At 36.6% G+C, this 27,302-nt stretch overlaps 4 protein-coding genes and 1 long non-coding RNA gene across 5 annotated transcripts; all 5 read left to right on the top strand.

The window, feature by feature from the left end:
• The first annotated feature begins 522 nt into the window (after positions 1 to 522).
• On the top strand, positions 523 to 4,629 carry LOC126690803 (uncharacterized). Its single transcript, XM_050385932.1, has 3 exons — positions 523 to 1,344; positions 1,387 to 1,969; positions 2,255 to 4,629. The coding sequence occupies exons 1-3, from the start codon at positions 523 to 525 to the stop codon at positions 4,627 to 4,629; spliced, it is 3,780 nt and encodes a 1,259-aa protein (XP_050241889.1).
• A 3,714-nt stretch (positions 4,630 to 8,343) lies between these two features.
• LOC126691827 (uncharacterized) lies at positions 8,344 to 11,985 on the top strand. Its single transcript, XR_007644843.1, has 3 exons — positions 8,344 to 8,523; positions 8,812 to 8,904; positions 11,853 to 11,985. It is a non-coding gene; the product is annotated as an uncharacterized LOC126691827 (long non-coding RNA).
• Positions 11,986 to 11,992: 7 nt separating this feature from the next.
• On the top strand, positions 11,993 to 21,470 carry LOC126690801 (probable LRR receptor-like serine/threonine-protein kinase At3g47570; the record flags this gene model as incomplete). The annotated part of the gene is made up of 5 exons (XM_050385930.1): positions 11,993 to 13,154; positions 13,446 to 13,841; positions 14,037 to 14,215; positions 14,949 to 15,322; positions 21,143 to 21,470. Coding segments are annotated over 5 exons (2,439 nt in total), but the record flags the coding sequence as incomplete, so codon positions are not given.
• A 1,462-nt stretch (positions 21,471 to 22,932) lies between these two features.
• Positions 22,933 to 23,394, top strand: LOC126690800 (uncharacterized). The gene has a single exon (XM_050385929.1). It carries the CDS (start codon positions 22,933 to 22,935, stop codon positions 23,392 to 23,394), a length of 462 nt encoding a protein of 153 aa, XP_050241886.1.
• A 39-nt stretch (positions 23,395 to 23,433) lies between these two features.
• On the top strand, positions 23,434 to 25,269 carry LOC126690799 (uncharacterized). The gene is made up of 2 exons (XM_050385928.1): positions 23,434 to 24,533; positions 24,621 to 25,269. The coding sequence occupies exons 1-2, from the start codon at positions 23,434 to 23,436 to the stop codon at positions 25,267 to 25,269; spliced, it is 1,749 nt and encodes a 582-aa protein (XP_050241885.1).
• Positions 25,270 to 27,302: the final 2,033 nt, after the last annotated feature.

Raw genomic sequence — 27,302 nt, 5'->3', positions numbered from 1 at the left:
CACGCCTGCTTATAATTCGGTGTTTAATGACTTACCTAAAGCGTCCAAAAGTGTAGAGAAGTCAACAAATGCTGCAACGGTGCAATCAATGAGAGAATACGTGGGTGACAGGCCAGGAAAGGAAAAATATCCGGATATGGGAGCAATTAATCCAGATATGGTGCAATCAATGGGAAATGAAGAGGGTAAGGTGCCAGAAAAAGAAAGACAGCCGTTTGTGGGAATTAATTATGGGAATTCTTCTGAAGAGACAAACGGCCAAAACAGATGTGAGCCGGCTAGGGTTACGCCCACTAGAATTTCGGACCAACCGAAACGTGTTCTCCCTGTTTGGACACGCAGAGATAGGCCAGCCACCAAAGGTCTGAGTAAACCAACAGAAAAAATTACAGGAAAGAAGAGACAATATGTGAGTACCGATGACCATGTAGAATTGTTTTCCAAACGCCTTCAGATTGCGGAGAATGGTGAGGAGGCATCTAGTATATTGGCGGAGGCTGATGTTCAGCCCCGCCAGGAGCAATGAGTTGCCTAGCCTGGAACTGTCGTGGGCTTGGGAACCTACGTACAGGGAGAGAGCTTGTGGAGTTGACACGGGCAAAAGATCCCTCTGTAGTGTTTGTGGCTGAGACACTTACAGATGATGCAAGGCTGGAGATTGTACAAAGAAGCATGGATTATGATCATAGATGGGTGGTTCCACGGGAGGGTAGAGGTGGTGGCTTGGCTTTGTTTTGGAAGTCTTCAATAAATCTGTCAGTAGTGGGGTCGTGCAAATATTATATTGATGCTATCGTAGATGGGGGTTCCGAAAATGAATGGAGGCTAACCGGATTCTATGGTGAGCCTGATACAGTAAGAAGATCAGAGGCATGGGATAAGCTCAGGTATTTCAATTCTCAATCTGAAGTACCTTGGTTATGCTTTGGGGATTTTAATGAGATAATTAAACAAGATGAAAAGGTGGGAGGAGCTCTAAGACCCCATAATCAAATGCAGTTGTTTAGAGAAGTGTTAGACGAATGTGGGTTTATGGATTTGGGGTATGTGGGACCAAAATTCACATGGGCTAGACATTATGATAATGGTAACTCAATATGGGAGAGACTAGACCGGGGTTTGGCCACTAATAATTGGTTTCTAAAATTTCCTGGTACAAGGGTTCACAATTTAAGGTGTGATTCTTCGGATCACAACCCAATCCTCATCGTGTTCTCAGGATTGGATCCTCCTAAAAGGAAGAAAGTGTTTAGGTTTGAAGAAATGTGGTTGTCAAATCCGGGGTGTTCTGAAATTGTTGAAGCAGTGTGGAATAGGTGTGATAATGAATCTTTGGAAGGGATTGTAGGTAGAGTTGAAAAATGTGGAAGGGATTTGGGTTGGTAGGAGAAGAATGTGTTTGGGAATGTAAGAAGGGAGTTGGAAAAATTGAAAAAACTTCTACCCAAGGCTGAGGAGGAGGCAATTCTTAGGGGTGACAATACTAGAATTAGAGAACTAAGAAAGGAAATTGAAGAATGGCGGGATAAGGAGGCGACAATGTGGGCACAAAGATCAAGAGTTTTATGGGCAAGACAGGGGGATAAAAATTCAAGGTACTTTCATAGTTGTGCTACAAAAAGGTACCGAAAAAATTTGATTGAAGGTATGAGAGATGAAGAAGGTGCATGGAAGACCAACCCGGAAGAATTTACAGAAATTCTTGTAAGCTACTACCATTCACTTTTCAACTCCACGGGTCAGTTGGATTCTTCACAGGTATGGGAGTGTGTACCTAGGGTGATTACTGATGAGATGAATGCCCTATTATGCAAGAAATTTGAAGTACATGAAGTAGAAGTGGCTTTGAATCAAATGGTTCCCCTCAAAGCCCCTGGTCCAGACGGAATGCCACCTCTTTTCTACCAACACTTTTGGGGAACCGTTAATCATGATGTTACTGCCTCCATCCTCATGTGGCTAAATTCAGGTACCTTGCCCCAATCTATTAACCATACTTTTATCACATTGATACCCAAAACACACTCCCCTGAATATGCCCACCAATTTCGCCCTATTAGTTTGTGTAACGTGTTGTATAAAATTTTTTCTAAAGTTTTAGCCAACCGTTTAAAAAAAGTCTTACCTTCAATTATCACAGAACACCAATCTGCCTTTACCAAAGATAGACTTATTTCTGATAATATAATGGTGGCTTTTGAGACTTTGCATTGTTTACAACGTTATAATTCTGGATCGCATGGGTATATGGCAGTTAAACTTGACATGAGTAAGGCCTATGATAGGGTGGAATGGCCTTTTTTGGAGGGTATAATGAGGAGGATGGGTTTCAATGAAGGATGGATAAATCTGATTATGTTGTGTGTTAAAACTGTTACATACTCGGTGTTGGTGAATGGAGAACCTTGTGGTATGATTCACCCTACAAGGGGCATTAGGCAAGGCGACCCCATTTCCCCTTTCCTCTTTTTGCTGTGCACTGAAGGGTTGAATGGGTTGCTCAAAAAAGCAGAAGGGAATGGGGATATTCATGGTTTCTCCCTCTGTAGAAGAGGCCCAAAACTAACACATTTGCTTTTTGCAGATGATAGTCTTCTTTTTTGCAGGGCAACAATGGAGGAGTGTGGCAAAGTATTGGAGATTTTAAATGCCTATGAGTTTGCTTCTGGCCAAAAAATAAATAGAAGCAAGACAGCATTGTTTTTCAGCAAATCAACCAATGAAGTCTTAAAGGAGCAAATTAAAGAGGCATGGGGTGTACCAGAAATTATGCAATATGAGAAGTACTTGGGTCTACCATCCTTTGTGGGGAAAAGGAAAAAAGCAAGTTTCAATTACATTAAGGAGCGTGTGTGGAGAAAACTTCAAGGATGGGAAGGGAAGTTACTTTCACAAGCCGGTAGGGAGGTATTGATAAAATCCGTTATCCAAGCCATCCCCACATACACCATGGGATGCTTCAAAATTCCAATCGGTCTGTGCAATGAAATTGAGACCATGATTAAAAAATTTTGGTGGGGACAACGTGGAGATCGAAGGAAGATACATTGGGTCAAGTGGGATGAGTTGACTAAAGCCAAAGGAGTGGGTGGCATGGGCTTTAGAGACTTAGCAAAATTCAATGACTCTCTATTAGCAAAGCAAGCGTGGAGGCTCTTGCATAATCATAATTCCCTTTTCTACAAAGTGTTCAAGGCGCGGTTTTTTCCAAATTCAACCATTATGGAGGCCAAGGAATCAAGGATGGGGTCTTATGCTTGGAGGAGCATACTTGTAGGGAGGGATGTCATTCGAAGGGGAGCTAGATGGAGAGTCGGTGATGGAAAAAAAATTCGAATTTGGCAAGATCATTGGCTGCCAAGAAAACATCCACCACAAGTACTTTCTTCTCCCTTGACAGATTTTGAAAACTCTAGAGTTGATATTCTTATAGACCCAAGTACGAGAAGGTGGGATGAAGAGATGCTACACGGTCTGTTCAGTGCAGAGGAGGCAGAGCTAATCAAGACCATCCCCTTAAGTAGTGGAGCTTCCGAAGATATCCTATATTGGCCTCACTCAAGCAATGGTCACTATAGTTGCAAGACCGGTTATAAATTCTTAAAAATGGATGAGGAGCTGCCTGCTGCACCACAAGTCTCTGTGAATGAAGAGAAGAAACTGTGGAATGGAATATGGTCACTCCGAATTCCCCCCAAGGTGAAAACACTGCTTTGGCGTGCATGCCGTGAAGCTATGCCGACGAAGAAGGCACTATTCCGTCGAACTATTGCAACGGACTCAGACTGTGTTAGATGTCACGGCCATGATGAAGACTCATTGCATGCTATGTGGTCCTGCCCAAAACTAGACACGGTGTGGTCGAACTTGGAGCTTTGGAATTGCAGGTGTGATGTTCAGTTCATGACCTTCAAGGAGCTGCTGTCGTGGTTAATTGCAAACAACCATCAAACAGAGGTCTTTGCTGTAACGGCTTGGACAATCTGGAACCAGCGGAACCGGGTTCGTCTCAACCAACCGGCGGACTCACTTCACCAAATCCCTCAGATTTCAAAGTCTTGGCTAGCCGAATATCAAGCTCGGCAACTTCCTGTGACTATTCCAGTGCAGCAGAACCGGAATACCAGAACTTTTTGGAGGCCACCACCATCGGAGCTTTTCAAAATAAATTTCGATGGCGCCGTCTTCAAACATGAAAAGAAGTCCGGCATTGGAGTCGTTATAAGAGATCACCAGGGCTCTGTGATTGCCTCATGCTCAAAACCGGTGCACCAGGAGCTAGGCAGTGAGGATGTTGAGGCAAAGGCTGCGGCATGGGCTCTGTTTTTTGCTTCGGACGTGGGGGTGAAAAGGGTAGTACTTGAGGGTGATTCTTTGTCTGTTATCAAAGGGTTAATGGGGGAAGGAAGGCTGCTAACTCCAATGGGATTGATCATTGAGGAGGCCAAAAATTTATCTAGACATTTTGAAGAATTACATTACTCTCATGTTAAGAGGGATTGTAATATTTTAGCTCATAATCTGGCTAGACATGCCGTTGGCATACCGGATTTGTTAGTTTGGATGGAGGATATTCCTTCACATTTTCATGATGTACTTCAAGCCGATTTATTAGGCTTATCTGAATAAAATATGTTACGTGTCTTCCTCAAAAAAAAAAAAAAAAAAAAAAAAAAAGAAATTTATATGATTTTTAAATTTTGGTACTTGTAGAATTCTAGCTTAATTGTATTCTAAAGAATATAATATTTGCACAAATTGCAAATAATATGCTCCCATTTATATAAAATCTTTCAGACACTATTTCAGTATTTCTCCCTCAATCAAATGTTGTCGTCAATAAAATTAATGCAATTAGAGACACAGTTCTTAAATTTAAGAAGGAAAATAGAAGAAGAATGAGCTAGGTATGTTTTGTCACTTCCCTGTTTCAAAAAAAAAAAAAAAAAAAAAAAAAAAACATAAGCATATAATTAAGGAAAAAATATAGAAGTAAAAAGAAAAGAATATCAATAGCTTCTATTAGGATTGTCAAGTCCGCATGTTACTGTTCATCTGCACTATGGAATTCAAGGAATACAATTGATGTCTGTTCACATTAGTCATACGCTTGTAGCGTTAATTAATTCACGTGATTTACTGTTTTGTTGCATGACGGAATTGGATGTAAGTAAATAGAAAAGAACATCAATCGCTCTATTAGGATTGTTACTGTTATTTTTCCTCAAACAAAAAAAAAAAAAAAAGGAAAGGATTGTTACTGTTATTTAACACTAATGGAATAAAATGAATACAGGTTACAATTGTTGTCTATTCATGTTGTTTCATCAGGAAGTTAGCCACTTGGGCTTGGCCTTACTCTTCCTTACTTAGAAATGTTTGTGGGCAGATATTCCGTAGTTTCACGAACCCTAATTCCTGGAGTCTTTTTGGCTAAATATTGTAAAAATGTAAGTTTATTGGCATTATGAAAGAGAAGTAGAATTTGGCAACTTGTGTGCTGAATTCGCTTGAAAATTTGTGAGGAGAGGAGAGAGAATCTGACACCAAATTTGGCACTTGAATTGCTGAGTTTGATGTCAAATTTTCTTCCTCTTGCCCACCAGTGTTGATACTCATTGGTTTCTTTAAAAAATTTGTAAAGTTGTGATTTATAACTATGTTTTATGTTGGTTTTATTCCATAACAAAAAGTGTTGTAATTGCTTTAATTTTGTTTCTTGTATTTTGTGGGATTTTATTGTATTGGGTTTAGTATTGAGTTGGTGAAGAATCGAGCATGTATTGGATGAACAAGTGGATTTCGCGAGTGTCTCGCGAGAAGCTAACCCGCAAAGTAGTCATGTGAGAAGCACATGTTGGAAGCTGAAGAGTCGTGCCAGGCTATCAGTTTCATGAGTGTCTTGCGAGAAGGGCTAACTCGCAAGATACCCACGAGAAGGGCTAACCCACAAGATACCCGTGAAACTCTTTGCCTGGATGATTTTTAAGTGTGACTTTCTTACCATTCACCCATACTATATATATCCTCATTACCCACAAAAGTATGTGAGGCCATTTGGAGAGAAAAATCCTAGATAGGTTTTCTACAACACACACACCCATCTTTGAGAGAGAGAGAGAGCTACTCATCTTTAGTGTGAAATCATTCTAGCCTATTCTCCTTCCCTCTCCCATTGTCATACCTTGGGAGGAGATTTGTATGCAAACAAAACCCACACCTTTTTAGAGTGTAGAGAGTGTTTTAAAGCTTGGGAAACTTTGGAGATTTTCCAAAAGAAGTCGGTGAGGCTTGATGGATGCAATCAGGCGTATTGTGGAATCTGGAAAATTAGAGAAGACATGACTTCGAGAAGTCTGTTGGTAGCAGGAGCTTGGAGGACTCAAGTACATTGGATAGACTAGACTTGGAAGGTCTTTTGTTATTCGTGTACTCCAACTTTATTCTCTAGTGGATTGATTTTGACTTGGAGGGTCACTAAGAGGTTTTTCGCCAAGTTCTTTGGTTTCCTCTTCAATAACACGTCTTAGTGTTATCTTGTGTTTGCATCTCTCTTCCCTTACTCTTGTGCTTTACTTTTATTGTTTATTGTTAATTTGTATGCACTAGAGTAGATCTGGTGATTGCACTTCATTTATTCTTGTTCCACACTTAGATAAGTTAGAGTAAAAGCAATCAAGCCATAATTTTTTGATTTGGGGTCTAAACAAGCTCTTGTGTTTTCACACAAATCCGAGCTTTCAAAATTAAATGCAACTAAGGTTTGAATCCCCCTCCCTTAAAAAGAGAGGTTAGCATTCACATTGGCTGTGTTAAAGTAGCTAAAAAGTTATTTTTAGCACCCTAAACACCAAAATGCAAGCAATATTGGAGCTGTTAAATCTTTAAAAATAATTAACAACTTGTTACAGTAAACTGCTATTAGTTGCAATCCACCATAGCAAGTTGCTAATTGCTTATTAAATTACCATGTTAAATTACCGATTGTCTCAAAAGTTTAAGCTATTATAATATGGTAAATTTAATCATTTAACCAAGTACTTCTAACATTGCTTTTATTGGTTTTTATTCTCTCTCTCATCGTAGCCTCTCATTCTCTCTTTTGTGGGTGGATATTTTATATTATTTTAATTGGTGATGTGTTGAACAAAAAGATGAAATGTTGAGTGTATTGTTAAATGTGGTGTTAAATAGATAGAGTAGGTGTTTGAGATACTAAAAGCTATATTTTTTAGCACCACCGATGTGAATGCTTTATAGTTTTAGCATCAACCACTGGGCAACTCCACACTTTGATGATCATATTGAAAGATAATTTATTTATTCTCAAAATGAATAGATATTTTAACAAATAAAGTGTGTGTGTGTGTATTAGATAAATTGACAGTTTTAACAACGGAGGATGGTGATAAATTCAAAACTTAAACATCTTTGTAGGGAACATCAGAAAATACCAGTTATCATATATCAATAAATAAATAAAGTTCAAGTTTTAATTTTTAATTACAAATGAATATATTTGTAGTTTTTCATTGTATGTTTTTATTGTAATTAGTCTTCCCTCAAACAGTGGGTTCCAATTAGCTCAAATGGCAAATTATTCCTCAAGAAATGGGTTATCGCCTACCACACTTTCACAGCACTAGAATTTGACTTCCAATTCCTTTCTAAAAAATTAACAATTCTAATTTGTTTTCAAATTTCAATTCCAATCCAACTTAGTTGGTGTACCGTGTACTTGGGTCTTGAAGTTGACAACCTTACCAGAACCATTCCAGCTTTGATAGCACTCTTTTCTTTTCTCTAAATTGTATTGTTCTTTTTTTCTCAAAAAAATTGTAATGTTCTAAATTTAGTTTCTCCTGGACAATTCATAAGGAAGCTCACCTAGTTAGGAAGCATGCATGGCCATCGTTAGTCCTGGAACTTCTAAAATGATAATTTTGTCCTCGGTTACAATTTTGTTCAAGAATGAGATTTTAATTTCATAGTTGTGAAATCCGAAATAGTGTCTACAATTCCCCAACTTGTATTTCTAAATAATTCATGATTTGTAATATAGTGACTAAATTTTATCTCATCCATTAATATATAGCAATTCTTCTCTCTCTTTTTTGGACTTCGGGCCAACAGTACACCAACCTTTGTCGCCTTAACGCAATAGGTTGCTGTAAATAAATCTGTGAACTAACCTCTTTTATAATTTTCAAAAATAAATAAATAAATAAAATATCTTTCTTGATGGAAATTATTCCTCAAGAAATGGGTCGTCGCTTACTGCACTTACAGCATCTAGAAATTTTACTTCCAATTCCTTTTTCTATCAATTCTAATTTGACTTTCAATTCCGCACCAACTCAATAGTATCCTTTTTCTTCTGTATAAATTGTAATGTTGTTTAGCTTCTCCTGGACAATTCACAAGGAAGCTCTCCTAGACCTAGTCCTAGTTAGCAAACATAGCCATCATCAGTGTCGGGATTTGTAACTTCTTCAACTAGTCTAAGCCAATACTGTCTGTCCGGTACGCATGATCCTTCCTTTGCTTTTATAATTCATATATCTTCCATACATAATGTGTATATATATATATAAGATACATGATAAATTTTCTTGTATTCCACGGGTTAGCAGCATACCGCACTTAACATCTAAATTTTACTTCCAATTCCTTTCTATCAATTTTAATCTGACTTTCAATTCCACACCAACTCAGTTGTTGAACCTTACGGGAACTATCCTAGATTTGATGGTACACTTTTCTTCTTTATAAATTGTAATGTTCTTTGGCTACTCCTGGACAATTCACAAGGAAACTCTCCTAGTTCTAGTTAGTAATCACGGTCAGCATCAGTGTTGGGACTTGTAACTTCTTCAACTTGTCTATGGCAATATTTTCTGTCTGGTACGTACGATTCCTCCTTTGATTCATAATACACATATCTTCCATAAACACACTATTTCTCCGTCAGTCAGAATTGACTGCATGGAAGGCTACAATCAGATCTTGGCCATAGTACTCTTCCTATACTTGAACTGTTCAATGGCAGTATTAAAAGTTTCACTGGCCCTATTCCTTGATCATCTGGTTAGCTAATTGATCAATGACATTATTAAATGTTTGAAGGAGACTGCAAGAATCTCTGTCATCCTAAACCCAGACTCTTCCTCCTATTAAAGGATTGAATCAATCATCCAATATATCAATAATGTCATTGATGTCAATGTCATCCTAAACCCAGATTCTTCTTCCCATTGGCAGATTCAACCAATCATCCCAAGATATAAATAGCGAGCCCATCGCAACCCAGGCCAGGATCTTCAGGTCCTGTGGGCTCGCCCAAATTTGATTGACATGGAGATGAAGACTATAAATTGATGTCCCATGACATGAGGACAAGATTTGGAATTATATTAATTGACAATATATCATTCTAATGGTTAGGAATTATAATTTTGTTTGAAATTAAACTTTTCTGCATCTAACAGTCAAAATGATGTTTTTACCCTCAAATTCTAAAATTATCTTTTTATTTTTAAATTTTAATGTTAAGTTAAATGACAGTTGAAAAATAGGGCACTAAATGTATAAAGAAATTCATACGATATTTAAAATTTGCTACTTGTAAAATTCTAGCTTATCTGTATTCTAGAGGCAATATTTACCTTCTACCCTTTATCAAATTCAACCAAGTACGAGCAAATAATGTGTTAATAAAAACAACCATATCATGTCTTTAAGCCTACTTCAATTCTCTGTTTTTCTACAATTTCGTCCTAATTTATCAAAAATAAGCTAGAAATGGGCCATATATAATGTTTGCAAATATTGCAAGGATAAAATTTAACTACAAACTTGATTATAGTTCAAGGCTACAACTTCACTTAATATCTTTTTATTGGATATGAATTTTGACAAATCCACCATCAGATTACATTTTCTTCTTATATTCTCTATGCTTGCAAAATTTTTAGAATATTGAAAATCAATAACTATGTCATCAATTATTTAAATTGCAAGTTTTTGTAGTTCAAAATTATGCATAAAAAATAAGTTTATACTTTTATTGACACAAAATTTGACATGTGTTTTAACTTTTAAGAACATAAAAAATATGCAACCAATGGTTAGATTTTAAAAATATGTAGTCATGTTAATTTTTTTAATGAAAATTGTAACCTTAAGCTATAAGCAAATTCGTAGTCAAACTTTGTCCAAATTGGAAATGATACTCTCTCATTTATATAACATCTTTCAGACATTATTTCTCATTGAGTCAAAATTGACTATCTAAAAGCCTACAATCATAGATTAGCTAGTAAACTTCGATGGGAACACTGTTCCTATCTAGAAGCATTAATTAACGGGTTCATCTAGTTGCATTAGAGCCCCAAAGAACTATCAAAATTGATTATCTTAACCTTGAAATGAATGTGGGCAGAATTAAAAGTTTCACATGACCTATTCTTGTGTCATTTTCTTTCTTGATTTGCTTGCCCTCTTAACAAATATTACAGATTAATTCATTATAAAAAAATAAAGAATACAATTGTCAGACCGTGAGCTGTGTTATTCCACCTCAAAACCAACTGGTAATGAGAAAGATACACTCAAATCTTTTATGACATTCGACATCATGCCTCGTGGGCCTATTTTTAAAGTGGTTGCAGGGAGTCAAATTGTCGTCCCCCCAACAACAACACTCAAGTTATACCCAAAATATTAGTTCACAATAAATTGGGAAAATACAATACTACCTCTAGTAACAAATACAACCTCACCACAAAATCCAGTAACACTTCAACTCTCTGTAGTTGTAGCACAAAAAGAATCCTCCTAGAGAAAACCCCCCACAAAATCCAGTAGCGTCTCTGTGGTTGTAGCACAAAAAGAATCATCCTAGAGAAAACCCCAATTTATCTTCCTTGTGTGTCTTGAGCAAAAGAAAAACTCACATTTTCTTTTTCCCCTAGTGCCGCACAAAGTATTATTCTTTTTCCTTTCAGTCGCCTTCAAATCTGTGTATTTCTCTCTCAGTCTATCTTTTATCTATACGCTCACAATGCTTATATATATAAAGCTCCTACAGTCTCACCTTATTCCAATATGAGTATCAATAACAGTAGGCAACAAACTCCTATTCCAACTTGAAATAGAATTCCATGTGGGCTGGACTTCTTAGGTGTCGTGCACCCCCAACATTTCTAGTGCATTCGATAATAACTGTCTTCCGATTTAATTGGTCTATATTTTACTACCTCTAGAGTCTAGACTACCATAGAGATTGAGTTTCCAATCCTTTGTCTTGATTATCAAATTTAGTGTTAAGAATCGACTATCTATTTAGCTAGAAATCCACAGCTGTTTCTATCTATTTCTTGAACCTCACGTCCTCACAATTCCTATCAAACTAGGATAGCTTTTTGGTCAATGACATGTTGATTTAGGAGTCCTCAAGTTCATGTGGTTTACAATACTACAACTTTTCAAACTAATCTAATTAGATGTGGGCTGGAGACTCAGTACAAGTTAACTACTTCAGTCAAAGGAGAAAAAAAAAAATAAGAAAGAACTTTTATCAGACTCATAACTAGCTGGATAGCAGCATCTAAATTCTACGTTCAATTCTTTCTAAAGAAATCCAATTAACTTATCAAAGTCATAGTACCAGACACATTTTAACAGAATTGACAATGAAGTCATTGTTAAAATGGCCGTTTCTAATAAACCAAAAGTATTCTCTCCTGGGTCATTCTTATCTACAAGATGTTCACTTTTTTGAATTTCCACAGAAAGTTGTCTTACTAACATATAATTTTGTTAACTCTAACTGAATTTTTTGTATTCCATAGAAAGGAAACATTGTTATTAGATTCTATCTTTCACTTCAAACTTGCTACCCCAACAAAATGACACAATCTTGTCTCAACTACAAGTGGTTTTTCTTAATATTCTTTCATGGGATTCTTCTTATGTGTATGAGCTATGTTTGAAATCGGCAATAGTTCCAACTTTTGCAAATAAAACTGATTACCTGGCTTTACTTGACTTCAAAAATCGAATAACTCAAGACCCACTTCAAATCATGAGCTCATGGAATGACTCCATACAGTTCTGCAACTGGTTAGGTGTTACATGTAGCCCCTCTAGTAAGCAAGTCATTGTTTTGGACTTGGAAGCTAAGAGATTGGTTGGCCCTATGCCACCCTCTTTGGGAAACCTTACTCACCTCATAGGAATCAATCTACGAAACAACAGATTTTATGGAGAAATTCCTCAAGAAGTGGGACATCTACAGCACCTGCAACATCTCGATTTGAGTGTGAATTCCTTTGGTGGTAAACTTCCACCTAATCTGAGCTCCTGTTCACAACTTAGAGTGCTTAATATTACTTACAACAATCTTATTGGGCAAATTCCACACCACCCCAACTCATTGTCAAAGTTGGTGTATCTATCTCTTGATGTGAATAGCCTTACAGGAAATATCCCAGCTTGGATTGGGAACTTTTCTTCTTTGTATGGTCTTGGTCTTTCCAGGAACAATTTTCAAGGAAGCATACCTAGTGAACTTGGCCGTCTACCAGGCTACGGACTTTTTCAGCTTTCTCAGAATTATCTGTCTGGTACCATCCCTCCCCTGATCTTTAATATTTCATCCATATTATTTTTCTCTATCACTCAAAACCAGCTACATGGAAGCCTTCCAATAGATGTCGGTCTTACTCTTCCTAACCTTCAAATATTTTATGGCAGTTCGAACAATTTCATAGGACCTATTCCCGTATCACTGTCAGATGCTTCTCAACTTGAAGTCCTTGACCTTCCTAAAAATTCTCTGACCGGGACAGTGCCTAAAAATCTAGGAAGCTTGCAAGGATTGGTTACACTTTATTTTGAAGCCAATAGTCTTGGATATGGGAAAGATGGTGACCTGAAATTTCTCAATTTCTTGTCTAATTGTACTGGTTTGGAGATCTTGGGTCTTGCTGTTAATTATTTTGGAGGACTATTGCCCAGCTCCATAGCCAACCTTTCCACCCAGCTACAAATTCTTACTTTGAGTGAGAATATGATCCGTGGTGACATCCCTGTTGGGATTGGGGACCTCGTTAACTTAAATGTTCTGGTATTAGAATATAACTATTTGGGAGGTACTCTCCCTCATGTTATTGGGAAGCTTCTAAAGTTAAAGGGATTATATTTGAGTAATAAGAATTTTTTTGGGTCAATCCCTTCCTCCTTGGGTAACTTAACTACACTGACAAAACTCTATATGCAGAGGAATAGATTTGAGGGAAGGATACCCCCAAGCCTAGAAAACTGCCGAAATTTGCTTTTACTGAACCTTTATCATAACAATCTCTCAGGCACCATACCAAAACAGGTTATGAGTCTTTCATCCCTCTCAATTTTTTTGGACTTGTCTTATAATTTTTTAATAGGAGCACTACCTTTTGAAGTGGGAAACTTAATAGATCTTGCCAAGTTAGATCTTTCAAACAATAGATTATCAGGCAAAATTCCCACCACCCTTCAGACTTGTATTAGTTTGGAGCATTTGTATTTGGATGGAAATTCATTTGAAGGAGAAATTCCTCAATTCTTGAAGAACTTAAGAGGTTTAGAAGATATAGATCTTTCTCGTAATAGATTGTTTGGGCATATTCCTGAATTTCTTGGCAAGCTTTTGGCTCTTAAGTATCTCAATATTTCTTATAATGATTTTGAGGGTGAAGTGCCAAGTGATAGAATTTTTGCAAATGCAAGCACAATTTCAATATTTGGAAACGATAAGTTATGCTGTGGTGTCCAAGGATTACATTTATCTACATGCTCAAGTAAAAATCCTAATTTTTCTTGAAAGCTTCTTGTACTCGGAATAATAATTCCTATCACTAGTATAATCATATTTGTACTTCTTCTGTTGTATTTTTTCCCTACATGTTCTATCGTGAAAAATTCAAGGGAGAGAGGTTTAATTGCATCTTCTTTTGAAGTCTGGCAATTACCTATCTCTTATGTTGAACTCTTAGAATCAACAAATAGGTTTTTTGAGAACAACTTGGTTGGTTCAGGTAGCTTTGGCTCTGTATACAAAGGAGTTCTTTCTAGAAATGGCGCAATTGTTGCAGTTAAAGTATTAAACCTTCAACAACAAGGAGCTTTGAAGAGTTTTATTAATGAATGCAATGCTTTGAGAGATATACGTCTTGTAATCTCCTTAAATTATCTTTGTTTGCTCGAGCGTGGATCATGAAGGGAATGATTTTAAGAGCTTAATTTTTGAGTTTATGTGCAATGGAAGTCTAGAGCAATGGTTGCATCCTAAAAGTGATGAGTAACATCAAAGGAAGAATTTGAGCTTCCTTCAAAGACTGAACATAGCTATCGATGTTGCTTATGCATTAGAATATCTCCATCACCATTCCCAAACGCCAATTGTTCATTGTGATCTAAAGCCAAGTAATATTCTCCTTGATGAAGATATGGTAGCCCATGTTGGTGATTTTGGATTAGTGAAATATATTTTTGAAGCATCAAAAAATCTCTCCAATACTCAAACCTTATCGTGTGGATTAAAGGGTTCCATTGGGTACATTCTTCCAAGTAATTTTTCAACCAAATGAAAGCTCACCTCATTTCTTGCATAACATTTAATTTAATATTGGACTAAAATAGGGATTCTATTAAAAAATTAATTATGCTGCTGTTTGACACCAATTCCTGACCAGGAAAAAAAATATTTGACACCATTGAACTTGAAATAAATGTCTGTTATGAAGGGCCATATGTGCAAACTGTGCATGATGCATTAGTGGCTATGTTCTAAGCTCATAATACTTCCATTTCTTACTAAAAATGTGTCAATGAATTGTAGAATATTGGATGGGTGGCCCAGTTTCTACACTTGAGACATCTATAGCTATGGGATACTCTTGTTGGAGATGTTCATTGGGAAAAGACCTACCGATGAAGTGTTTAAAGATGGTCAGAACATTCACACGTTCATTGCAATGGCTTTGCCTGAACATGTCATTGATATAATTGACCAGTTAATGTTCTTTGAAGAGGATGAAGAAGAAGTTGATGATACAAGAAATGAAGAAGACGTAGAAGGAAGAGCAATAGTCAAAGAAGAGAATCTGCATGTCAATGTTAGTAGCAGAATGATAGATTGCTTGATGTCAGTGTTCCAAATTGGATTGTCCTGTTCTGCAAGTTCACCAAATGAGCGGATTCGTATAAATGTTGTTGTCAACGAAATGATAGCAATTAGAGGCATTGTTCATAAATTAAAGAAGGGGAGGAGAAGAGCTAGGTATGATAATTTGATTATGTTGCAAGAAATTGTAATTACAATGGTTGCATTTTCCTTATCAATCACACCCTTGAAGCGTTATGAATTTATTCATTTGATTGTCTGTTTTGCAGAACGACCGGATAAGATGGAATCTCTATGTAATGAATGACCCTTGATTGAGAAATATCATCGAGGATAGCTAGTGATGGCCATATATTATAAGGCTTGTGACATGCAACCATTTGTGCCATCGTTTTCCAGATCAGAGGTAATTTAGATCAATGGCTCACTGCTCACTGTTATTTGTCAATGCCATTTTCTATAACCATATTACTATATTCTTTTTATCATGGATTGTGCTATCGCTTCTTTAATCGTAATATCTAATGTGTTTCATACACTATTCCTACCACCAGATATATTGGCTACTAGGCCTTGTGTCTTACTATTCATTGGACCTATTTTTGTCTCTCTTTTTTTTTTTCTGGATTGTTTTTCTTAATTTGCTTTCCCTCTTTTTTATTTTTTGTTTATTTATTTATTTATTTTGAGAAGAGATTTGCTTTCCCTGGCCTCTTAATATAGCTAATTAATCAGTAATCACTAAAAAAATATTGTTTTTATGGAGCCATCCATAATAACTATATCTTTTGGTTTAATTCCTCGATCTCTCACGCCCTTTGTACTCGCATCAATACCTTTGCATCTCGAGTCAGCCCATTGCAATGCAAGCCAGGATCATCAGGTCCTGTGGCCTCGCACAATTGATGACCTGTGCACTCGATATATTGAGATAATTAATCTTATCTGTTGTAATTTAGTTATGTTGGAAGCCATAAAAAGTGGCCCTTATACCAAATTTAAACACAAGGTAGTTTGAATGAATTATCATTCACACTAATCTGTTGAATGTTGTATGCATTGGATTTATAATTGAGGATATCAGGTGAAATATAAAACAGATAAAGATGACAATAATTCAAAATTGTCAACAGAACAAAATTACAAAGAATAAGATGAAGTAATTATCTTAATACAGGACAAGATCCACGTAAATATGCTTGCATGAATTATTATGGAAAAGCAAGCCAATATGTGAAATGGTAAGTAATGGCATGTTTTGCTAATTTTCAATTCAATTTTTGTTGCCAATTAAAACTCCGACCACCAACAGTAAATGAAAATTTCACATAAATATCATCTATATATATATATATATATATATGAGAGGTGCTACATCCACAATATTTTCTCAACATTTTTATAACAAATCATATATAGTTAGTTGTTATTGGTTCAAATTTGAACCTAACACTATGATTACTTTTTTGCCCCAACAATTGCAATTAGTAACAACCTGTCACTTAGGATTTATTGTAAAAATGTTGTAAAAATGTTGTAAACATATTATTTCTCATATATATATATATATATATATAAGATATCCAAAAGCTTTAGCATAGTATTTATTATTGCTACGCCTCTTAAGTCACATCAATGTAGCGTTTCAGTTTACTTCAATTTATTTCGGTCCACTTAGATCCAATTCGGTCCATTTGGTCTACTTGGGTCCAATTCAGTCTACTTCAGTCCACTTCAGTTCATTCGGTCAATTTCGGTCCATTTTGCCCACTTCAATTCATAAGGTCTAATTCGGTCCATTCCGGTCCAAATCGTTTCTTTCTGTACACTTCTATCCATTCGGTCCACTCTAGTCCAATTCAGTCCACTTTGATCTAATTCGGTCCTTTAGGTCCCCTTTGATCGACTTCAGTCCACTCCGGTCCACTGCAGTTTATTTTAGTCCAATTCAGTCTATTTTAATTCACTTCAATTCTTTTGGTCCATTTCAAGTCACTTCGGTCATGACATTTGTATTCATTTACCTTGTGATAAGAGATCTCTTTTATATTCATTCATAACATTTTTCGGATTTCTAATTTTTTGGATAGTGGAGAAATGTTATTTAATTATAGTGCATATGTATTATCACATTAATAAAAAAAATTTAACACATCTCGTTGGTTAGTGACTAGTATTGCATAAAACGCAAGTGAGTCACATTGTTTTGTTTTTGTTTTTATTTGTTTGTTTGTTTGTTTGTTTGTTTTTTTTTTTTTTGGGAGGTGAAGGTTGGTTGTTTGTTTTGGGTTTAAGTAATAAACATGAAGGCTATTTCAAATCATTTCAGCCCAAGCCCATATAGTGATCACGTTAGTTAGGACATGCAAGCAAGGTTGCTTTCCCAATCTCCCATATAAAAGAATTGCATACATAGAGCCAGGTTCGGATAGATTGAGCCCATTATAATGGAAGACAGGATCGTCAGGTCCAAATTTAATTAACTTGGAGATGTGGAGACTATAAATTGATGACCCACGCACACTAGGACAAAATTTGGTATTTCAGCATGATTTGGTTATTATGGTGCATGCAAATGTGCAAATGCTTGCATTATTTATTATGGAAAAGATTCTATAAAAAAAATTATTATGGAAAATCCAGCCAATAAGTGATTGTAGGGAGTAGCATGGACAAGTTTTGCAAATTTTTACTTCAATTTTTTCGTTCGAAACTTTATTTGGCTTATCTCACGGTCTGATGATCTAATTTCTACTTTCAATATATCACTTCAATAGTTAGGAATTATGATTTTGTTTGTGAGTAAATTTTTTTTTGTAAATTAAAATTTTGTTCATTTAACAATTAATGATGTTTTTACCCTTATATTGTAAAATTATCTTTTTACCCTTAAGTTTTTATTAAAGTAACCTTGAAAAATGGTGTGTTACATATATATAGAGAGAAATTCATAGGATTTGGTATTTCAAGCTTTTCAGCATGAAAAATATTTTAAATCATTTCCGGGCCTAGGCCCATCTAGTGATCACATTGGGACTTGGGACACACAAGCAGAATTGCTCTCCCACATAAAAGAAGTGCATACATATAGGGATTGAGATCATCATTTCCTGTGGGATCACCCAAATTTGATTGGTCTTTCACAGAATATTTCTCCCTTAGTCAAAAATTAATCGACTACTTTAAAGTTGATGGGAACTTCATTCCTATCTTGAAGCAATAATGTGTTGGTCTGGTTACCATTGGAGTCGCAAATGTATCTAAGATTTTAAGTTGATTACTCGATAACCTTGAAATGATTGTCGGTAGAATTGAAAGTTTCACATGACCTATTGATGTGTCATTTTCTTCTCTTGGGATGTCTTTCTTGGTTTGCTTTCCCACCTAATAGAGCTAATCACTAAATTACTACTGTATTTCTAGAGCATTATTCGATGATAACTATCATCCAATTTAATTGCTCGATAACTATCATCCAATCCTTGTGTCATGATTATCAATTTTAGTTTTAAAAACATAAGGCTATGGTAGTTGATTTTATACACGGTGAATTAAACATAATTGTCGTTGGGGGTTTTTTCTTTGTGTCATAACGTGTCAAATCTAGATTGGCTTCTCTTTTGATTTTGGACTAAGATTTAAGATGGGGGTTAAGTCTGCTACTCTCGTCAACATGTATTGTGGTAAAGGCAAGCGGTGTTGTCACAAGAATTGCACATAAAAGTGTTAACTAATAAACAAAAGAGGTTAAAGGAAACAATACAACAAGCAATAGCGATTGGCTTTAAAATATGACAAAAGAGAGAATTTAGAGTGATTTGGTAGGGGAGAGAGGGAGGATTTTCACATGTGGTCAAGAACCCAAAAAATTTGTTTTGGCCTATGCTGTATGTGGCACAAGAACGTTGTGTTTTTTCGTGGAGCGATAATAGTAACTGAAGGGAATTTAAGGTTGGTGAAGTTCTATTTTTTTAATGTTTCCACCCACTTGGCATTTATAGAGGCATCTAAGGCTGTCTAAAATCCCTAGGCACTGCTCTTTAAGTAATGGCTGTTTTGAGTTTTGGTAATTTTAAGCAGTGAGTTGTATGGGGCAGTAAAATTGGTTTGGCTTAGTGTTGATTTTAGGTAATTTGATTATTTGGCCAGCTTTCTTTAAGGATTTTTTGCCTAATGATACCGTTGAATTTAGGGGACTATGTTAGTATCATTAACGTTGATAAGGTGAAACAAGCATGAAACATGGGGTGAAATAAGAGATGTGTAGCAGAAGAGCCTTTATTGGCTTTTTGACTCACATGTGACACTTGTGGACTCATGGAAGTGTATGTGCTCCAAGCCCACATGCTTCTTTTTCCTTTTAGCTCATAAGTGTACAAAATTCTCTCTTAGGCCCTCCAAACCACATCTTCATAAAATTCCCCCCAAAAAATCCCTTCGAGTGGACTTGGCCATGTGTGATATGAATAAGATAAAATAAAAAAGACATAGGCTTGATCTTGCTTAGTGTCTGTTTGGATACCGCTTATTGCTGAAAACTGAAAACACTATAGTAAAATAATTTTTAAATGTGTGAATAATGCCGTGGAACCCAATTTTAAAGAAAAAATTTGCTAAAATCCATATTTGTGGGTCCCGTGAACAATGCACGGGACCCACACAAAAAATGTCAGCACAAGCACAAACGCAAACACGTTTGTATCCAAACGGTCACTTAGACTATTTTGCTGACAAGTTTCTAAGTGAGCCTTTGCAAGAATTTGGTCCTCAACAATTGTTAATTGCTTTACTTATTAAAGGGGAAAAAAATGAAATGAACTTTTATCAGGCTCCTAAACTATCTGGAGTCAAAACAGAAAAACTAACCAACTCAGACATGTGTGAATGATAAAAGAGGAAATACAAACAACTACAAACTACATGTCATTTACTGTACAAACTAAAAAAATACCGAATAAAGCTACATGTGGCCTGCCTGAGGAGGACGTGAGGCGTTTTACAAGGATGTTACTTGAGGGGTTGGACTTTGTTGGCCAAAATTGGAAATTAATCATGTTTGTCAAAAAATATAATTAATAGGCACTATTTTGAAAGTATATTTAGCACCTATAAATCATGTTCTAATAAGATCTGAACTGGTGCTTTTCTACCTAGAAATCAAGTTTTAGAGACTCGATTTATATCTGTAAAACATTTAACGTGAAAAAATTTTCTAGTGTTTGGAATACAAAACACAGATCAGCCACCATCAACCACCACCGAATACAAGCACAGACCAGCCACTACCAACCCACAAATCCGAGCATTAATCCAACAATTCAACACAAATCCAGCCAAATCCACCCCCGACAACCACCTAAAATCCAGATTAAAAAAGTAAAAACCCCAAAACCCATGACCCGTTTGGCTTGTTGATCGAGGTTCTCTGCAAGAAAATCCAAAAACCCATGACCCTAAAAGTCGGATTGGAACTTGAGAGGAACCCACTGTCATGAAGGCTGATCGGCCATGGAGGCTTCACTGAAAGAGAGAAAACGAGAGAGATACCGATCATAACAGATGAAGGTGAAGGAAGACACCATCGCGATAGTGGTGATGAGAGGCCGTAGGCGGCGATGCAAGGGCTTCAGCTATGGTGTCATGTCTAATGAGAGGGACTGCCATGTATCTTACGCCTGAAAAGCATTGTCGATGAGATTCAGCTTCAGCCATCTGATGTTTGGGCACTCGGTTGTGTGGTTCTCAATATGCTAACAAGGAGGCCAACTTGGAAACTGAATTTGGATGAGGGTATTGAAGACCTTTGGAAGCAGATTGCCTCGGCAATACCCAGTATCCCAGATGGGATCTCACATCTGGCCAAAGACTTCTTGCTTAAATGCTTTGTTAGGAATTCTGAAGAGAGGTCAAGTGCTGGCAGCCTCTTATATCACCCTTTTGTCAATGTTGTTTTACATGACATGCCCGAATCTGAAGTGGTTGTCTTATGATCTTATCCTCTTGTGCTGCTGCCTCTTCTGATCTTGAAGACAAATTTAAAGAAGAAGAGGTGGAGGAGGTGTATGATGATGACATTATGGAGGAGGACCCCTCTGAAATTGAAATTGGGAATCAAGTAACACCTGTTGGCTCATCATGCGCTTCCAAAGAAGCAGTGGAAGCTGCTATAAAGCTTTTCAATTCTGTTCGTGTAGATAATATCATACCACTCGGTTCAGCAATTAGTTTAAAAAAAATGGAGATCTCAGATCAGCATCATCTTAATTTGATGGAGCGAATACTTCCAAGAGTTATAATGATATGAAATATGGTTTCTGCTGTTTGATGGAGTGTAGCTGTACATTTACTCATTGCATGGCGACATTTTTGTATACTTTTAGAATAGGAAGCTTGTATACTTATATAAGGCTTTGGTTTATATACCCCACTCCCCCTACAGCTTGATTCAAGTAATTTCTTCTTCCTTTCCTTTAACTTAGAATGAATTCTATTCTATTGTTAACTGTTACTATTATATTAGTTTTATAATAGTAACAGTTAACAACCTGATTACATTTTTTTGACAGAGTTTTGGATAATGTTTGAATAATGTTTCAGAATAATATTCAAATTTGTGTTAAAATACTTTAAATGTCTAATCAGAGGCAAAGAAATAACAACTCATTCAGGGAGGAAAACAAAATATATGCTATGTTAAGAATTCATTCAAAATGGATGTTAGTAAAAGGTGATGATTTAATTCGAAGATCAAATTATATGTTCTTTATTGTTGTCACAAATATTAATTGAATTATTGAATAAAAACAATATTGTTGGTAGCACCTTTGTACTTGTCAGCTGGGATGCACGGACGCGGCTCCCAGGGTCGCGCACCCGCGTCCGACGCGGCGGGACGCGGCAGGGACGCCGCAGACCGCGCGTCCATGCCACGTCCCGCCACGTGGCAGTGCCCGAATCGGGCCGACGAGCCGACGCGGCTCAGATCGGCGCCAATACGGCCGAAATCGGCGCCGACGCGGCCGAAATCGGGCCGACTCGGCCTGTATCGGCCGAAACGGCCGAGTCAGGCCAAAATTAAAAAAAAAAAAAAAAAAAAAAAAAAAAAAAAAAAAGGTGCAAAACGCACCGTATGACTAAACCTAAGTACCCAGACCCCCTCAAACCCTCACATTTCGTCCAAAACTCCCAAAGGCTCTCTCTCACTCCGCCCCTCATCTCCCTTCTCTGTGTGCTGTCACTATGCTCCGTCCCTCATCTCTATTCTCTGCGTTTTGAGCTTTTTGTGAGTGCTGTGTGCACACTGCCTTCAAGTGTGCTCTCTCTCTGCTCTTTTCTTGAATTTTTATTCTTTGTTCTTTACAATTTCTCTCTGAATCTGAAAATTTATATCCTTGACTGCTTGCTGTGTTTTTTTACTTGTTTTTTCAATTATTTCTTGTGGGAGTTAAAGGGTTTTGTTAATATGTGATTTGTGATTTGTGGTTTGTGGGAGTTAAAGGGTTCTGTGTTTGTTTGCTGTGAACCTGGTTGCTGTGTTTTTTTTACTGTGAACTTGGTTTGATTTATCATTAATTTATTATGTTAATAGTTATTATTTGTAGGTTATTTGTGGGAGTTAAATGGTTTTTTTGGTTCTGTGGTTTTGTATTTTTTTGCTGTGAACCTGGCTGCTGTGTTTTGTTGTTGTAAACTTGGTTTGATTTATCATTAATTTATTTAGTTAATAGTTATTATTTGTAGGTTAAATTGAATCTATTGAATTTACAATGGATGAAGTTAATAGCACAGAAAGTTCACAAGAAGTGTCAAATGCTGAATCTCCTCTTTGGCAGTATGTGACTAAAGTAGAAAAACCGGCTGGTGCATCTGTTAAATCTAGTGGAAACACATATTTTAAGTGCAACTATTGTGATATAGTTTTTATGGGATCCTATTCTAGGGTTAAGGCTCATTTATTACAAATTTCCAACAAAGGTATTAGAGCATGCCGTAATGTGTCAAAGAGCCATAGGTTAGAAATGCAGCGAATGCATGATCAAGTTGAGGCTAGTAAGTTAGAGCAAGAACAGAGAAGTCAAATTCCCTTACCCCTACCTCCCCCAGGCCGTGGGATACCTATTTCCCCATTTCGGAAACAAGAAGGGAGTGATAGTAGTCATAGTACAAATCCGGTTGATGCTAAGAGGAGGAAGGTGACTATGAATACTACTTTGGAGAAAGCATTTTAGAATAATGCTAGACATGATTTAGATAGTAGAATTGCTAGGATGTTTTACACCGGTGGGCTTCCGTTTAACTTTGCAAGGAACCCACATTATCGTAGTTCCTATGCATTTGCTGCTACTCATAGCATTCCGGGTTATCTTCCTCCTGGATACAATGCTTTGAGAACAACATTTTTGCAAAAGGAAAGAGCTCATGTTGAAAGACTCTTGAAACCAATTAAGGACTCTTGGCTTGAAAATGGTGTAAGTATAGTTTCTGATGGATGGTCAGATCCACAAAGGAGGCCTCTTATTAATGTTATGGCTGTATCAGATGGGGGTCCAGTATTTATAAAGGCAATTGATGGGTCAGGTGAGTTCAAAGATAAGCATTACATTGCTGGGGTGTTGAAGGATGCTATAAAAGAGATTGGACATGAAAAAGTTGTACAAATCATCACTGATAATGCAAATGTGATGAAGGCTGCTGGAGCTCTTATTGAGGGTGAGTATCCTAAAATATTTTGGACACCTTGTGTTGTCCACACTCTCAATCTAGCTTTGAAGAATATTTGTGCAGCAAAAAACATTGAAAAGAATGAAGTTACATATGAGGAATGTAGTTGGATTACACGTGTTGCTGATGATGCATCCTTCATACGAGTTTTTATCATGAACCATTCTATGAGGTTGGCAATGTTTAATGAATTTTGTCCATTAAAATTGCTCCAAGTTGCTGATACTAGGTTTGCTTCGGTGGTTGTAACATTGAAAAGGTTGAAGTTGATAAAAAGATGCCTTCAAGCCATGGCTATTAGTGACCAATGGGCTTCTTATAGGGAGGATGACGTTGGAAAAGCTCAAAAGGTGAAAGATATGATTCTAAGTGATCTTTGGTGGGATAATATTGATTATATCCTTGAATTCACGGCACCCATTTATGATATGCTACGAATAGCCGACACAAATAAGCCTTGTCTTCATCTTGTGTATGAGATGTGGGATTCCATGATAGAGAAGGTGAAAGCAATGATATATCGGCATGAAGGCTTGGAAGATGATCAATATAGCTCATTTTGGGTTGTGGTGTATGATATACTCATTGATCGGTGGACTAAAAATTCTACACCACTACATTGCTTGGCTCATTCCTTAAATCCTAAGTAAGTACATTTATTATCTATTTTCCTTAGTTCACCCTTTAGTAAAACACACATTTGATCTATATTTGTTTTTTAATCTTTAACTAGGTATTATTCCATTGAATGGATTTCGGAGAATCCAAAACGCATCCCTCCACATCGGGATCATGAAATTTCTATGGAAAGAAGCAAGTGTTTGGAGCGATACTTTGAAGATGAGAATGACTTAACGGTGGTGAAGTATGAGTTTGCTAAATTTTCAGGAGGGAGGTTTCCTTCACCAAGTGCCTTGACGGATAGGTGGACCTTACTACCTTTGGTTTGGTGGCAATACCATGGCTCCGCATTTCCAACTCTTCAAACCCTTGCCCTTAAACTTCTTGGACAACCTTGCTCATCCTCATGTGCTGAGAGAAATTGGAGCACGTACAAATTCATTCATTCCTTAAAAAGAAACAAAATGGCTCCTGCACGCGCTGAGGATTTGGTATATGTGCATTCTAATCTTCGACTCTTGTCAAGGCGCAATGAAGAGTACATACATACCGCAACAAAGATGTGGGATATTGCAGGAGACTTTTGGAATGAGAGCGACATGCATGGAGGAGCTGGAATTCTTGAGAATGCAGCTCTTACACTTGATGAGCCAGAGTTGGAGGCTATAGTTATTGGGAATGTTAACACTAGTGCTACTACTAGTGAAAGTGAAGTTCGAAGTGAAGCTATTGATCTTGAGGATGATGATATTTGTGTTTGATTGTCTTGTTAATTATCTTTTATTTTGTTTTAGTTTCAAACTTATGAGTTGTATTCTAATTTCCAAACATCATGGAATGTTTTAGTTTCAATCTTGTGGATTATATTTAATTTATGAACATCATGTTTTAGTTGTTATCTACTATTGCTCTTAAATTTGGTATTTGTTTATATAATGTGAAAAAGTAAAAGTATGCTTAGCAATATATTAAACATATATTATAAAAATATTTTTAATAATTTTTTAATCGCCGAGTCCTGCCGCACCCGCACCCACCTTTTTCAAAAATTGCCGAGTCCCGCACCCGCACCCGAGTTCCGAAACGCACCCGTGCTTCATAGCCTGTCAAAACAAATAATCTGAAGATTCCAATTATGGTTGATGTACCTTTTCTTTGCTTCTAATACTTCGTACAACATAATTGTTAGAGTTTGTGCCCTAAAATCCAATTTATTGTCATATTTTAAATAATTAAATTGTTTAATATATGAGATTATTTGTATATGAACTAATCGGACATTATTATATATTCCTCAAGAATGTGATTAGTTTTATTATGCAATCTTCGTTTGTATTTGTTTTTTATATAATAGGACTTACATGGTTAGTGGTATTATTGAGTTGATTGAATTGCTGACTGTTTCTATTATTTAAAAAGAATGTGTTTAGTTTTTTGCTATTCCTACTTTGGTATATGGAGCAATTTTATAAAACTAGCATGCTTCGTCGATAATACAATCACAGACTTTGCATCTTGTTTAAGCTAATGGTTTCTGGACCAAGTGGCATTTTCTATTCTTAGCACTCAACCACATGACTAAATTGTTAAATTGTACATGATTTCTTCAACCTCTGACTTAGGGTGGAATGTATGCTTATGTGTCCTGGCATCTTGTTGCTTGTAATTTAATGCTTATCTTAAAGCACTCATTAAATAAAGAAAAAATTGTTGAAGCCGCATTATATCGGGAAGCAGACTAGGCAGAAATCACTCTAGCTTGCCTTTTCTTCTTGGTAGAATTACAATGATGGAAGGTATTTTTAGCATAGACCACCCAAACAAGATCACTACATTCAGTTTAGGTAAAATAGTAAAATGAAGGTTCTTGCAAACACAAAAACAAAGTCTGCAGAGCCACTATGTTCATTAAATGGAATGAATTTGAGCTTAAAAGGCCATCCTTGCATAGGAAGATATCTACCATCTCAGAGCTGAAGAGAACCATTGGATGATGGTCTCTCATTCGCCTATTCAAGAGTAAGCATTATACTCACACTCAAGTTCAAGCAATTTGAATTGTCCATGTTGGCTTGTTTTTTAATTAATGGATCAGGTTTGCTTGCCCATCAAAGCTTCATGTGTTTGGAAATAAAAGGTGGGGGCTTAATTATATTTCTTCTTTCTTTGCCCAACAACGAATGACAACAACCCAAACAGGTCAGATTTCTTTAATCACTATTTTGTTTTTTTCTCATTTTGATGATAATATGTATGTATGCAATTTCGAAGTAGAGTATGGAGTTTAGCTCCACACCTACAGAGAGGGTGAAATCACTGAAATCCCATTTTGTTGGAACTTTATTTGGCTGGGTGCCTTTTAGATAGTATTAGTAATAGACCATCCAGTCTGTATGACAACATATATGCTTTGAATTGCTGACATTAGGGTGCACAACCTGTGTACACCAAATGTCCTGTACTTTGTACTTTTGAGTTTTTTTTCTTAATTCAATTACCATTACCAATATATATGCATAAAAAAGATCTTGGACTTTTCTTGATTATAAACATGTTGGAAATCTGAAAGGTCCTCTAGTTGGAGCTTAATTTTTTTTATTTATAGAAGGAAGCTGTCAAGGATAAGGAAGTGGCTACTGGGAGAGTCTTATCAGCTACTTTTGCTGATTTCTCTCCCCAGAATTAAATGGGAATAGATGACAGATGCACTTGTGCCTCATTTGGATGGAGCTCCATACAAATCAAGAATATTCTAAATGCTTTTTCAGGATACTGAACACCTGACTATGTGAGA

The sequence above is a fragment of the Quercus robur genome, chromosome 7 (assembly GCF_932294415.1).
Source record: "Quercus robur chromosome 7, dhQueRobu3.1, whole genome shotgun sequence".
Lineage (NCBI taxonomy): Eukaryota > Viridiplantae > Streptophyta > Magnoliopsida > Fagales > Fagaceae > Quercus > Quercus robur.
The sequence above is the reverse complement of the archived record's forward strand: the minus strand, read 5'-3'. Positions and strand labels throughout refer to the sequence as shown.